The sequence below is a fragment of the Salmo trutta genome, chromosome 32 (assembly GCF_901001165.1).
Source record: "Salmo trutta chromosome 32, fSalTru1.1, whole genome shotgun sequence".
Classification (NCBI taxonomy): Eukaryota; Metazoa; Chordata; class Actinopteri; order Salmoniformes; family Salmonidae; genus Salmo; species Salmo trutta.
In genome coordinates, this window is record NC_042988.1 from 28,359,721 (window position 1) to 28,373,063 (window position 13,343).

The 13,343-nt window shown below is 47.1% G+C and overlaps 1 protein-coding gene across 1 annotated transcript in view; it reads left to right on the plus strand.

Annotated features, from left to right (window-relative positions):
* The window catches only part of LOC115170710 (voltage-dependent T-type calcium channel subunit alpha-1I-like), a 207,080-nt gene that overhangs the window by 74,394 nt on the left and 119,343 nt on the right, over positions 1 to 13,343 (plus strand). Inside the window, 1 exon segment of the mRNA XM_029726944.1 lies at positions 11,987 to 12,084. Within this exon segment, the coding sequence (XP_029582804.1) occupies positions 11,987 to 12,084 (98 nt within the window).

Sequence of the window (13,343 nt, forward strand, 5' to 3'; positions counted from 1 at the left end):
AGCTCCAGACTGGGTGTGTGTTCTGAGAGGAAGAGGAGAGATCAGCTTACTGCCTGACTGCCTGGCTGGCTGGCTGGCTGGCTGACTGACTGATTGATTGACTGGCTGGCTGGCTGGCTGGCTGACTGGCTGACTGATTGACTGGCTGGCTGACTGGCTGGCTGACTGGCTGACTGTTTGACTTGCTGACTAACTGGCTGACTAACTGGCTGACTGCATGGAGAGATCATAGGGAGTTTTACTGGTGCTTGTCTATACAAAACACACTTCAACTCACTGACTCGTATTTTATTCAAGCTGTTCAAGACTCATGATTATGCATGAGTGACTGTTCTCACAGACTTAAACACAGCATTCTAAGCCCGGTGACGTGTGTGTGTGTGTGTGTGTGTGTGTGTGTGTGTGTGTGTGTGTGTGTGTGTGTGTGTGTGTGTGTGCGTGTGTGTGCAACCTCATTGTCAATCAAACTAAAGAAGAAATCATCCACTGTGGCTGTAGCTATAATACACAGTGTCACAGTGTATTATTTCACCTCTTCCATCAGTATGGAGATGGTAAACGTACAATCGTCTCTTGCCCTTTTGTCACATCCTCTCTTCTCTAGTGAGACTAGGAGCACTGTGAGGCCACGTGTATATGTCCCAGCACTTCTGCTTGCTAAAGAGGACAGTACTGATGGAATTTACATTGTTTGTCACTGTGTGTGAGTGTGAGAGTATGAGCATTTGTGTGTGTGTGTGTGTGTGTGTGTGTGTGTGTGTGTGCGTGTGCGTGTGCGTGTGTGAGACGATTATGCCATCGCTCAAAGATGAAATTGACATAATGGGGATTGTCAAGCAGAACATGTTCTTCTCAGACACTATTCTTGGAGCTTGGAGGAGAAATCATTCCACCCTCTCTCTCTCCACAGCCAGGTCACCCGTGATACAAGTCAGTATTCAACGTCCTTCCCTGTCTGAAGACGTCGGGAGATTACGTGGAAACTCTGATTACAAAGATTGCAAGTTCGAATCCAACAATAGAAAGTCTGTTTAGATTTTTGTTTTAAGCCTATCCCAAACCTTAACCCTTACCTTAACCATTCTGAGTTAATGCCTAACCTTAAGATTTCGGAGTTCAAGCCTAAACTTAACCTTAAGAATTCTGAATAAATGCCTACACTTAACCTTAAACACTTTGAAATGTTGTTTGCAACCACTTCAAAATTCTGCATTTCAGAAACATGGACGAATGTCTAATTCTGGCGTGAGACTGTGAGAACTAGCTGCTCTCCATCCCTCCACCCTCTCTCACTCCCTGGCATTATCACAATCAATATCTAGTTCCCTTTCCCTGTTTCACCCTTCCCTTTCCTCTTTATCCCTCTCTATTCTCCTCTCATGACCTCTCCACCTTCCTCTCCAACCTGTCACCCTGTTGTGGTACCTCTTTGCATGACACATGACACCACATTTTAAGCCCACTAAGATGGAGGTCAGAGGACACAGGAAGCACAGGCAGCTTTAGCTATATTATATCCTTTAGCTTATAGCTGCAAAGTGTTCTGTACTGTGTAACCACTAAACCATAACACCTATTAAACTCCTCTCACTGTCAACTGTGAAACATCCTCTCACTGTCAACTGTGTTTATTTTCAGCAAACTGAACATGTGTAAATATTTGTATGAACATAACAAGATTCAATAACTGAGACATGAACTGAACAAGTTCCACAGACATGTGACTAACAGAAATGGAATAATGTGTCCCTGAACAAAGGGGGGGTCAAAATCAAAGGTAGCAGTCAGTATCTGGTGTGGCCACCAGCTGCACTAAGTACTGCAGTGCATCTCCTCCTCATGGACTGCACCAGATTTGCCAGTTCCTGCTGTGAGATGTTACCCCACTCTTCCACCAAGGCACCTGCAAGATCCCGGACATTTTTGGGGGAATGGCCCTAACCCTCACCCTCCGATCCAACAGGTCCCAGATGTGCTCAATGGGATTGAGATCCGGGCTCTTCGCTGGCCATGGCAGAACACTGACATTCCTGTCTTGCAGGAAATCATGCACAGAACGAGCAGTATGACTGGTGGCATTGTCATGCTGGAGGGTCATGTCAGGATGAGCCTGCAGGAAGGCTACCACATGAGGGAGGAGGATGTCTTCCCTGTAACGCACAGCGTTGAGATTGCTTGCAATGACAAAAAGCTCAGTCCGATGATGCTGTGACACACCGCCCCAGACCATGACGGACCCTCCACCTCCAAATCGTTCCCGCTCCAGAGTACAGGCCTCGGGGTAATGCTCATTCCTTCGACGATAAATGCGAATCTGATCATCACCCCTGGTGAGACAAAAACGCGACTCGTCAGTGAAGAACACTTTTTGCCAGTCCTGTCTGGTCCAGCGACGGTGGGTTTGTGCCCATAGGCGACGTTGTTGCCGGTGATGTCTGGTGAGGACCTGCCTTACAACAGGCCTACAAGCCCTCAGTCCAGCCTCTCTCAGCCTATTGCGGACAGTCTGAGCACTGATGGAGTGATTGTGCGTTCCTGGTGTAACTCGGGCAGTTGTTGTTGCCATCCTGTACCTGTCCCGGAGGTGTGATGTTCAGATGTAACGATCCTGGGCTGTTGTTTGGATATACCGATCCTCTCTTTTTCTCGCCCTCCTGGTTTTTGACCCTTGCCTCTCCTGACCCTGAGCCTGCCTGCCGTCCTATACCTTTGCTTCTGTTTCTGTAATAAACATTGTTACTTCGACACGGTCTGCATCTGGGTCTTACCTTATCCTGATAGTGAGAGCTTGTTGATAACCTAGCTATCAGAATGGACAGCATGCAACACTATGATAAAGACTACAGATTAAAAACTGGATGCAGTGGTACACATCCTGCTGTACATGGCATCCCTGTTGTAATGACAATGTCTCCCAAATGGCACCCTATTACCGATTGTAGTTCAATATATAGGGAATAGGTTGCCATTTGGGACACACATAATACTTCCTAACTGATGGGTTGTGGTGACTTTGTATTAGATCGCCGTGCAGTTTAAAACTGCATGGGCTAAAGGCTGTAGATTGGTCACAACACAACAATGTATTACCACTGGTATAGCTCACTGAACTAAAGCTGATTGTCTGTTATACATACAGCCAGCTGTATTCCCATCAGAATGCAGTGTGTCCAGGGCTGTGATCAGCAGCACATGAACATGGTCCTCTGAATGAGTTGTACTGTACAGTAGATTGGCTGTGTCTGGTGTTAGACTTGGCAGGCCTTGCTGCCACTGCATTAATGTATTCCACCCCAGGCTCTTTTCATGGTCCACACACACACACACACACACACACACACACACACACACACACACACACACACACACACACACACACACACACACACACACACACACACACACACACACACACACACACACACACACACACACACACACACACACACACACACACACACACACGCGCGCGCGCGCGCACGGAAAGATAAAGCACCGTGGCCATTCTGTGAAAGTGGTTTAGGTTGCAGGGCACAAACAGTTTTAACATGCTGAGAATGAGTAGCTAACAGATGTCTGACTCTTAGTAAACCACAACATCCTGCAGGCATCACTTACAGAGACCACTTTCTATCCCTCTATTTCTCTCTCTCTCTCCCTCCCTCTCTCTCTCTCTCTCTACCTCTCTCTGTCCTTCTCTCTCTCTCTCTACCTCTCTCTCTCTCTACCTCTACCTCTACCATTAACTCTGACTCTCTCGCTTTCTCTCTCTCTCGCTTTCTCTCTCTCTCTCCCTCTCTCTGTCCTTCTCTCTACCTCTCCCTCTGACTCGCTCTCTACCTCTCTCTCTGACTCGCTCTCTACCTCTCTCTCTGACTCGCTCTTTACCTCTCCCTCTGACTCGCGCTCTACCTCTCCCTCTGACTCTCTCTCTACCTCTCCCTCTGACTCGCTCTCTACCTCTCTCTCTGACTCACTTTCTACCTCTCTCTCTGACTCGCTCTCTACCTCTCCCTCTGACTCTCTCTTTGTCCTCCCTTCCTTCCTTCTCTCTCCCTCTCTCGCTCTCTCTCTCTCTCTCTCTCTCACTGTCCCCCCCTCTCACTCTCTCTGTCTCTCTCTACCTCTACCTCTACTTTTACCTCTACCTCAATTCATTTCAATTCAAGGGGCTTTATTGGCATGGGAAACATATGTTAACATTGCCAAAGCATGTGAAATGGATAAACAAAAGTAAAATAAAAGTGAACAGTAAATATTACGCTCACACCAGTTCCAAAATAATAGAGGCATTTCAAATGTAATATTATGTCTATATACCATGTTGTAACGATGTGCAAATAGTTAAAGTACAAAAGCGAAAATAAATCAACAACATAAAATGGTATTTATAATGTTGTTTGTTCTTCACTGGTTGCCATTTTCTTGTAGCAACAGGTCACAAATCTTACTGCTGTGATTGCACACTGTGGTATTTCACCCAATAGATATGGGAGTTAATCAAAAATTATTTGTGGGTCTGTGTAATCTGAGGGAAATACAGCTGAAGTCGGAAGTTTACATACATTTAGGTTGGAATCATTAAAACTTGTTTTTCAACCACCCCACAAATTTCTTGTCAACAAACTATAGATTTGGCAAGTCGGTTAGGACATCTACTTTGTGCATGACGCAAGGAATTTTTCCAACAATTGTTTACAGACAGATTATTTCACTTATAATTCACAGTATCACAATTCCAGTGGGTCAGAAGTTTACATACACTAAGTTGACTGTGCCTTTAAACAGCTTGGAAAATTCCAGATTATGTCATGGCTTTAGAAGCTTCTGATAGGCTAATTGACATCATTTGAGTCAATTGGAGGTGTACCTGTGGATGTATTTCAAGGCCTATCGTCAAACTCCAATTATGTCATGGCTTTAGAAGCTTCTGATAGGCTAATTGACATCATTTGAGTCAATTGGAGGTGGACCTGTGGATGTATTTCAAGGCCTATCGTCAAACTCAGTGCTTCTTTGCTTGACATCATGGGAAAATCAAAAGAAATCAGCCAAGACCTCAGAATTTTTTTTTTAGAACTCCACAAGTCTGGTTCATCCTTGGGAGCAATTTGCAAATGCCTGAAGGTACCACGTTCATCTGTACAAACAATAGTACGCAAGTATAAACACCATGGGACCACGCAGCCATCATACCGCTCAGGAAGGAGACGCGTTCTGTCTCCTAGAGATGAACGTACTTTGGTGCAAAAAGTGCAAATCAATCCCAGAACAACAGCAAAGAACCTTGTGAAGATGCTGGAGGAAACATGTACAAAAGGATCAATATCCACAGTAAAACGAGTCCTATATCGACATAACCCAGCAAGGAAGAAGCCCCTGCTCCAAAACCGCCATAAAAAAGCCAGACTACAGTTTGCAACTGCATATGGGGACAAAGATAGTGGGGGTGCTTTGCTGCAAGAGGGACTGGTGCACCTCACAAAATAGATGGCATCATGAGGGAGGACAATTATGTGGATATATTGAATCAACATCTCAAGACATCAGTCAGGAAGTTAAAGCTTGGTTGCAAATGGGTCTTCCAAATGGACAATGACCCCAAGCATACCTCCAAAGTTGTGGCAAAATGGCTTAAGGACAACAAAGTCAAGGTATTGGAGTGACCATCACAAACCCTGACCTCAATCCTATAGAAAATGTGTGGGCAGAACTGAAAAAGCGTGTGTGAGCAAGGAGGCCTACAAACCTGACTCAGTTACACCAGCTCTATCAGAAGGAATGGGCCAAAATTCACCCAACTTATTGTGGGAAGTTTGTGGAATCCTACCCGAAAAGTTTGACCCAAGTTAAACAATTTAAATGCAATGCTCCCAAATACTAATTAAGTGTATGTAAACTTCTGACCCACTGGGATTGTGATGAAAGAAATAAAAGCTGAAAAAAATCATTCTCTCGACTATTATTCTGACATTTCGCATTCTTAAAATAAAGTGGTGATCCTAACTGACCTAAGGCAGGGAATGTTTACTAGGATTAAATGTCAGGAATTGTGAAAAACTGAGTTTAAATGTATTTGGCTAAGGTGCATGTAAACTTCCGACTTCAACTGTATGTGTATCTAATATGGTCATCCATTTGGCAGGAGGTTAGGAAATGCAGCTCAGTTTCCACTTCATTTTGTGGGCAGTGTTGCACATAGCCTGTCTTCTCTCGCCTACGGCGACCTTTCTCAATATCAAGGCTATGCTTAATGAGTCTGTACATAGTCAAAGCTTTCCTTAATTTTGGGTCAGTCACAGTGGTCAGGTATTCGGCCAAATATCATTCTAGTTTGCTTTACTTTGTATTTTTTGTTTATTCTTTCCAATATGTCAAGTAATTATCTTTTTGTTTTCTCATGATTTGGTTGGGTCTAATTGTGTTGCTGTCCAGGGGCTCTGTGGGGTCTGTTTGTGTTTGTGAACAGAGCCCCTTACCAGCTTGCTTAGGGGACTCTTCTCCAGGTTAATCTCTCTGTAGGTGATGGCTTTGTTATGGATGGTTTAGGAAACGCTTCCTTTTAGGTGGTTGTAGAATTGAATGGCTCTTTTCTGGATTTTGATAATTAGCGGGTATGGGACTAATTCTGCTCTGCATATATTATTTGCTGTTTTACATTGTACACGGAGGGTATTTTTGCAGAATGCTGCATGCAGAGTCTTAATTTGCTGTTTGTCCTATTTTGTGAATTATTGGTCTGTGAGGAGACCCCAGACTTCACAACCATAAAGGGCAATGGGTTCTATAACTGATTCAAGTATTTTTTGCCAGATCCAAATTGGTATGTCAAATGTTATGTTCCTTTTGATGGCATAGAAGGCCCCATCTTGCCTTGTTTCTCAGATCGTTCACAGCTTTGTGGAAGTTACCTGTGGCGCTGATGTTTAGGCCGAGGTATGTATAGTTTTTTTGTGTGGTCTAGGGCAACGGTGTTCAGATGGAATTTATATTTGTGGTCCTGGCGACTGGACCTTTTTTGGAACACAATTTTTTGTCTTACTGAGATTCACTGTCAGGGCCCAGGTCTGACAGAATCTGTGCAGAAGATCTAGGTGCTGCTGTAGGTGTCACGATCGTCATATAAATAATTGGACCAAGGCGCAGCATGAGTAGAGTTCCACATTTTAATAATAGTGAAACTTCTCAAAACAACAAAGATATAACGATGTGAAATACATAGCGCACATAAGCACACATACAAAACAAAACAATATCCCACATCGCAGGTGGGAAAAGGAACACACTAAGTATGATCCCCAATTAGAGGCAACGATTAATCAGCTGCCTCCAATTGGGAGCATACACATACACCAGCATAGAAATATAATATCTAGAAACCCCCATAGCCACGCTCTGACCTATTAAACCGTAGAGAACCCCAAGGGCTCGCCATGGTCAGGGCGTGACAGAACCCCCCCCCCCAAAGGTGCGGACTCCGACCGCGAAACCTGAAACTAGATGGGGAGGGTTAGGGTGGGCAACTAGCGTCGGTGGCGGCTCCAGTGCGGAACGTAGCACCCGCTCAGACCGCGGATCCGGCCATGGAGCAAGGCTGAACGCCGTGCCCGGACTGGGCACCGGCGCAGAGGAAGGCTCCGGCCATGGAGCGGGACTGGACACCATGCCTGGACTGAGCACCGGCACAGAGGAAGGCTCCGGCCATGGAGAGGGACTGGACACCGTGCCTGGACTGAGCACCGGCGCAGAGGAAGGCTCCGGCCATGGAGCGGGACTGGACGCCGTGCCTGGACTGGGCACCGGCGCAGAGGAAGGCTCCGGCCATGGAGCGGGACTGGACACCGTGCCTGGACTGAGCACCGGCGCAGAGGAAGGCTCCGGCCATGGTGCGGGACTGGACGCCGTGCCTGGACTTAGCACCGGCGCAGAGGAAGGCTCCGGCCATGGAGCGGGACTGGACACCGTGCCTGGACTGAGCACCGGCGCAGAGGAAGGCTCCGGCCATGGAGAGGGACTGGACGCCGTGCCTGGACTGGGCACCGGCGCAGAGGAAGGCTCCGGCCATGGAGCGGGACTGGACACCATGCCTGGACTGAGCACCGGCGCAGAGGAAGGCTCCGGCCATGGAGAGGGACTGGACACCGTGCCTGGACTGGGCACCGGCGCAGAGGAAGGCTCCGGCCATGGAGCGGGACTGGACACCGTGCCTGGACTGAGCACCGGCGCAGAGGAAGGCTCCGGCCATGGTGCGGGACTGGACACCGTGCCTGGACTGGGCATCGGCGCAGTGGAAAGTTCCGGCCATGGCACCGGCGCAGGAAGCTCCGGGCCGTGGACCGTCACTGGAAGCTCCGGGCCGTGGACCGTCACTGGAGGCTCCAGACCGTGGACCGCCACTGGAGACTCTGAACTGTGAACCGTCGCTGGAAGCTCTGGACTGTGAACCGTCACTGGAAGCTCTGGACTCTGGACTCTGAACCGTCGCTGGAGGTTCCGGGCTGTAGACCATCGCTGGAGACTCTGGACTGTACACACGCACTGGTGGACGAGTGTGCGGAGCCGGCACAGGACGTACCGGGCTGGGAAGACGCACTGGAGGCCTGGTGCGTGGAGCCGGCACCGGTTGAACTGGACTGATGACATGCTCCTCAGGGTGAGTTTGTGGAGCCGGCACAGGACGTACCGGGCTGGGAAGGCGCACTGGAGGCCTGGTGCGTGGAGCCGGCACAGGTTTCACCGGACTGATGACACGCTCCTCAGGGCGAGTGCGGGGAGCCAGCACAGGATGTACTGGGCTGGGAAGGCGCACTGGAGGCCTGGTGCGTGGAGCCGGCACAGGTTGCACCGGACTGATGACACGCTCCTCAGGGCAAGTGCGTGGAGCCGGCACAGGACATACCGGGCTGGGAAGGCGCACTGGAGGCCTGGTGCGTGGAGCCGGCACAGGTTTCACCGGACTGATGACACGCTCCTCAGGGCGAGTGCGGGGAGCCAGCACAGGATGTGCCGGGCTAGTAATGCGCACTGCAGGCCTGGTGCGTGGAGCCGGCACAGGTTTCACCGGACTGATGACATGCTCCTCAGGATGAGTGCGGGGAGCCGGCACAGGATGTACTAGGCTGGGAAGGTGCACTGGAGGCCTGGTGCGGGAGCCGACACAGGTTTCATCGGACTGATGACACGCTCCTCAGGGCGAGTGCGGGGAGCTGGCACAGGACGTACCGGGCTGGGGAGGTGCACTGGAGGCCTGGAGCCGGCACAGGTTTCACCAGACTGATGACATGCTCTCCAGGGCGCCTGTGCTGCAGAATACACCTAACCAACATCTCTCTCTGATATCCCTCCTCCAACTGCTCCATCGACTCCCAGACAGTCTCTGGCTCTCTCCTCGGCTCGGCCGACTGCCCCTTGTGCCCCCCCCCCAAAAAAAACTTGGGGTTGCCCTTGGGCTGTTTGTGGCCGCGGACCCCGGCGTCATTGCTGTCCTCCTTTACTCCTCAGCGACTCCCGCCAAGGAAGGATCTCGCATCCACCCAGTATCTCTTCCCATGTCCAACTCTCCTTCACCTCCTGGGTACGCTGCTTGGTCCTGTAATGGTGGGATTTTCTGTCACGATCGTCATATAAATAATTGGACCAAGGCGTAGCGTGAGTAGAGTTCCACATTTTAATAATAGTGAAACTTCTCAAAACAACAAAGATATAACAATGTGAAATACGTAGCGCACATAAGCACACATACAAAACAAAATAATATCCCACATCGCAGGTGGGAAAAGGAACACACTCAGTATGATCCCCAATTAGAGGCAACGATTAATCAGCTGCCTCCAATTGGGAACCATACACATACACCAACATAGAAATATACTATCTAGAAACCCCCCTAGTCACGCTCTGACCAATTACACAGGGCGTGACAGTAGGCCCTACTTGGTTTGGGACAGAAGCACCAGATCATCAGCAAATAGTAGACATTTAACTTCAGATTGTAGTAGGGTGAGGCCGGGTGCTGCAGACTGTTCTAGTGCCCTTGCCAATTCGTTTATATATATGTTGAAGAGGGTGGGGCTTAAGCTGCTGTTTTTTCCCCCAACACCACTTTCCATCAATTTGTATAGCAGACCCTCATGCCAAACTGAGTCAAAAGCTTTTTTGAAGTCAACAAAGCATGAGAAGACTTTGCCTTTGTTTTGGTTTGTTTGTTTGTCAATTATGGTGTGCAGGGTGAATGCGTGGTCTGTCGTTCGGTAATATGGTAAAAAGCCAATTTGACATTTGCTCAGTACATTGTTTTCACTGAGGAAATGTACAAGTCTGCTGTTAATGATAATGCAGAGGATTGTCCCAAGGTTGCTGTTGACGCATTTCCCACGGTAGTTATTGGGGTCAAATTTGTCTCCACTTTTGTGGATCGGGGTGATCAGTCCTTGGTTCCAAATATTGGGGAAGATGACAGAAATGAGGATGATGTTAAAGAGTTTATTTTATATTTTATCATTTCATGTAGGATACCATCAACATCAGAGGTATTTTGGTGTTGGAGGGTGTGTATTTTGTCTTGTAGTTCATTCAATGTAATTGAAGAATCCAGTGTGTTATGGTAGTCTTTAATAGCTGATTCTAAGATTTCTAATTGATCATGTATACGTTTTTGCTGTTTGTTATTTCTTATAGGGCCAAAAAGATTAGAGAAGTGGTTTATCCATACATCTCCGTTTTAGATAGATAACTCTTTGTGTTGTTGTTTGTTTAGTGTATTCCAATTTTCCCAGAAGTGGTTAGATTCTATGGATTCTTCAATTACATTGATCTGATTTCTGACGAGCTGTTCCTTCTTTTTCCGTAGTGTATTTCTGTATTGTTTTAGTGATTCACCATAGTGAAGACGTAGACTCAGGTTTTCTGGGTCTCTGTTTTTAGTTGGACAGGTTTCTCCATTTCTTTCTTAGGTTTTTGCATTCTTCATCAAACCATTTGTCATTGTTGTTAATTTTCTTAGGTTGTCTGCTTGACATTTTTAGATTTAATAGGGAAGCTGAAAGGTCAAATTTACTGTTTAGGCTTTCTACTGCCAAGTTTACACCTTCACTTTTACAGTGAAATGTTTTGTCCAGGAAGTTGTCTGAAATGGTTTGAATTTGTTGTTGCCTAATTGTTTTTGGTAATTTTTTACAATACTTTCCTTCCATCTATAGCATTTCTTAATATTGTGCTGGTCCCTTGGCTTTGATGCCTCATTATTGACTATTGCTCTGTCCAGGTAGACTGTGATTTTTCTGTGATCTGATAGGGGTGTTTGACTGTGAACACTCTGAGAGACTCTGGGTTGAGGTCAGTGATAAAGTAATCTACAGTACTACAGCCAAGAGATGAGCTGTAGGTCTCTCTCTCTTTCTCTGCTTCTCCACCTCTCCCTTACACTCTTTCTCTCCTTTTAGCCTGTTGATACTGTGGGTACTGCAAAGATGCTCCCATAATTGTACAATTGAATTAAAATGATATGATAATTCATAGCTCTCTCCCCTCTACCCTTCCTTCCCTCTGCTTCAAAGATACTCTGAGACAATACCTTACTGTCTGAATGAGAATAAACACTGGCTCAGATGTGAGCACATTATAAATTGGAAAACTGTATATGCACTCATATCTGGCATTTTGGATCATGGGTTAACCCAGCAGTTCATGAGTTAACCCATGAGTTAACCCCACAGTTGCTTTGGTGCAGTGTTGTGGCAGGCTTAGGTCCTGAAACTGGGATGTAACCTGTAGACGGATTGGAGAGGCACTCAGAGATCTTGCCTGAGGGAAAGAGCCCTCTTGGGCTTTGCTGAATATGGATGGATTTAAAATGAGATTCTGTAGAACAAATGGGAACTGAGAATGTGTCAGTGAGTCATGTGTACAGTAAGTGCTCTCTCTCACACACACAGGCACACGCACACACACAGTTCCTTGACTCCTATGTGTGTTTCTCTCTGTGTAGGATGGTGGAGTACTCGTTGGACCTGCAGAACATCAACCTCTCAGCCATCAGGACAGTCAGGGTCCTCAGACCCCTCAAAGCCATCAACAGAGTACCCAGTGAGTTCTGTCTCTCTTTCGCTCTCTCTTTCGCTCTCTCTTTCGCTCTCTCTTTCGCTCTCTCTCTCTGTCTGTCTCTCTGTCAGTCTGTCTCTTTCTGTCTGTCTCTCTCTCGGTCTGCCTGTCTCTCGCTCTCTCTGTCTTGTTTATCTCTGTTTGGCTGTCTGTCCATCTGCCCGTCTGTCCGTCTGTCCGTCTGTCCGTCTGTCTGTCTGTCCGTTTGTTTGCATGTGACATGTCTACACTGAGTGTACAAAACATTAGGAACATCCACTCTTTCCATGACATAGACTGACCAGGTGAATCCAGGTGAAAGCTATGATCCCTTATTGATGTCACTTGTTCAATCCGCTTCAATCAGTATAGATGAGGTTAAATAAAGGTTAAATAAGGATCTTGGTCTTGAAACAATTGAGACATGGATTGTGCATGTGTGCCATTCAGAGAGTGAATGGGCAAGACAAAAGATTTAAGTGCATTTGAACAGGATATGGTAGTAGGTGCCAGGCTCACTGGTTTAATTGTGTCAAGAACTGCAACGCTGCTGGGGTTTTCACATTCAACAGTTTCCCGTGTGTATCAAGAATGGTCCACCACCCAAAGGACATCCAGCCAACTTGACACAACTTTGGGAAGCATTGGAGTCAACATGGGCCAGCATCCCTGTGGAACGCTTTCGACACCTTGTAGAGTCCATGCCCCGATGAATTGAGGCTGTTCTGAAGGCAATTGCTGGGGTGCAACTCAATATTAGGAAGGTGTTCCTAATGTTTTCTCCATTCAATCAGTACAGTCATTGTATATGTCCTTGTACTTTGCTGTGATCCTCTACTCTGTTCTAACTGCATAACCCCAGGACAGTGCTGTTTGATCTGAGCAGCCCATCTCCTATCAGATGCCCTCTACTACAACAGAGTCCCTTACAGATTTACATATCCTCCTGTAATGTAGATCACTGTTCTCTCTCTGACCCCAACCCCATCCCTCTCAAATACAACTCTGTTCTCAGACAAAATTGTAAACACCTATTGATTTTCCCCTTACCTCAGACAGCTTCTAATCATCGTAAGCACCAATTAGTCCGATCAAGCGAGGGTCAGCTAATCTCTCCATTCACTTCCAGTCAGTGAAAGTGATAGCATTTATCCGCTAATGCTAACAGTGGCTAACAGTGAATAACACACAGATAGTGGTATCAGTGAGACTCAGCTGGCATTTCCTTATCTCCTCTTTACTAGAGCTAACTGGCTAATAGCGGC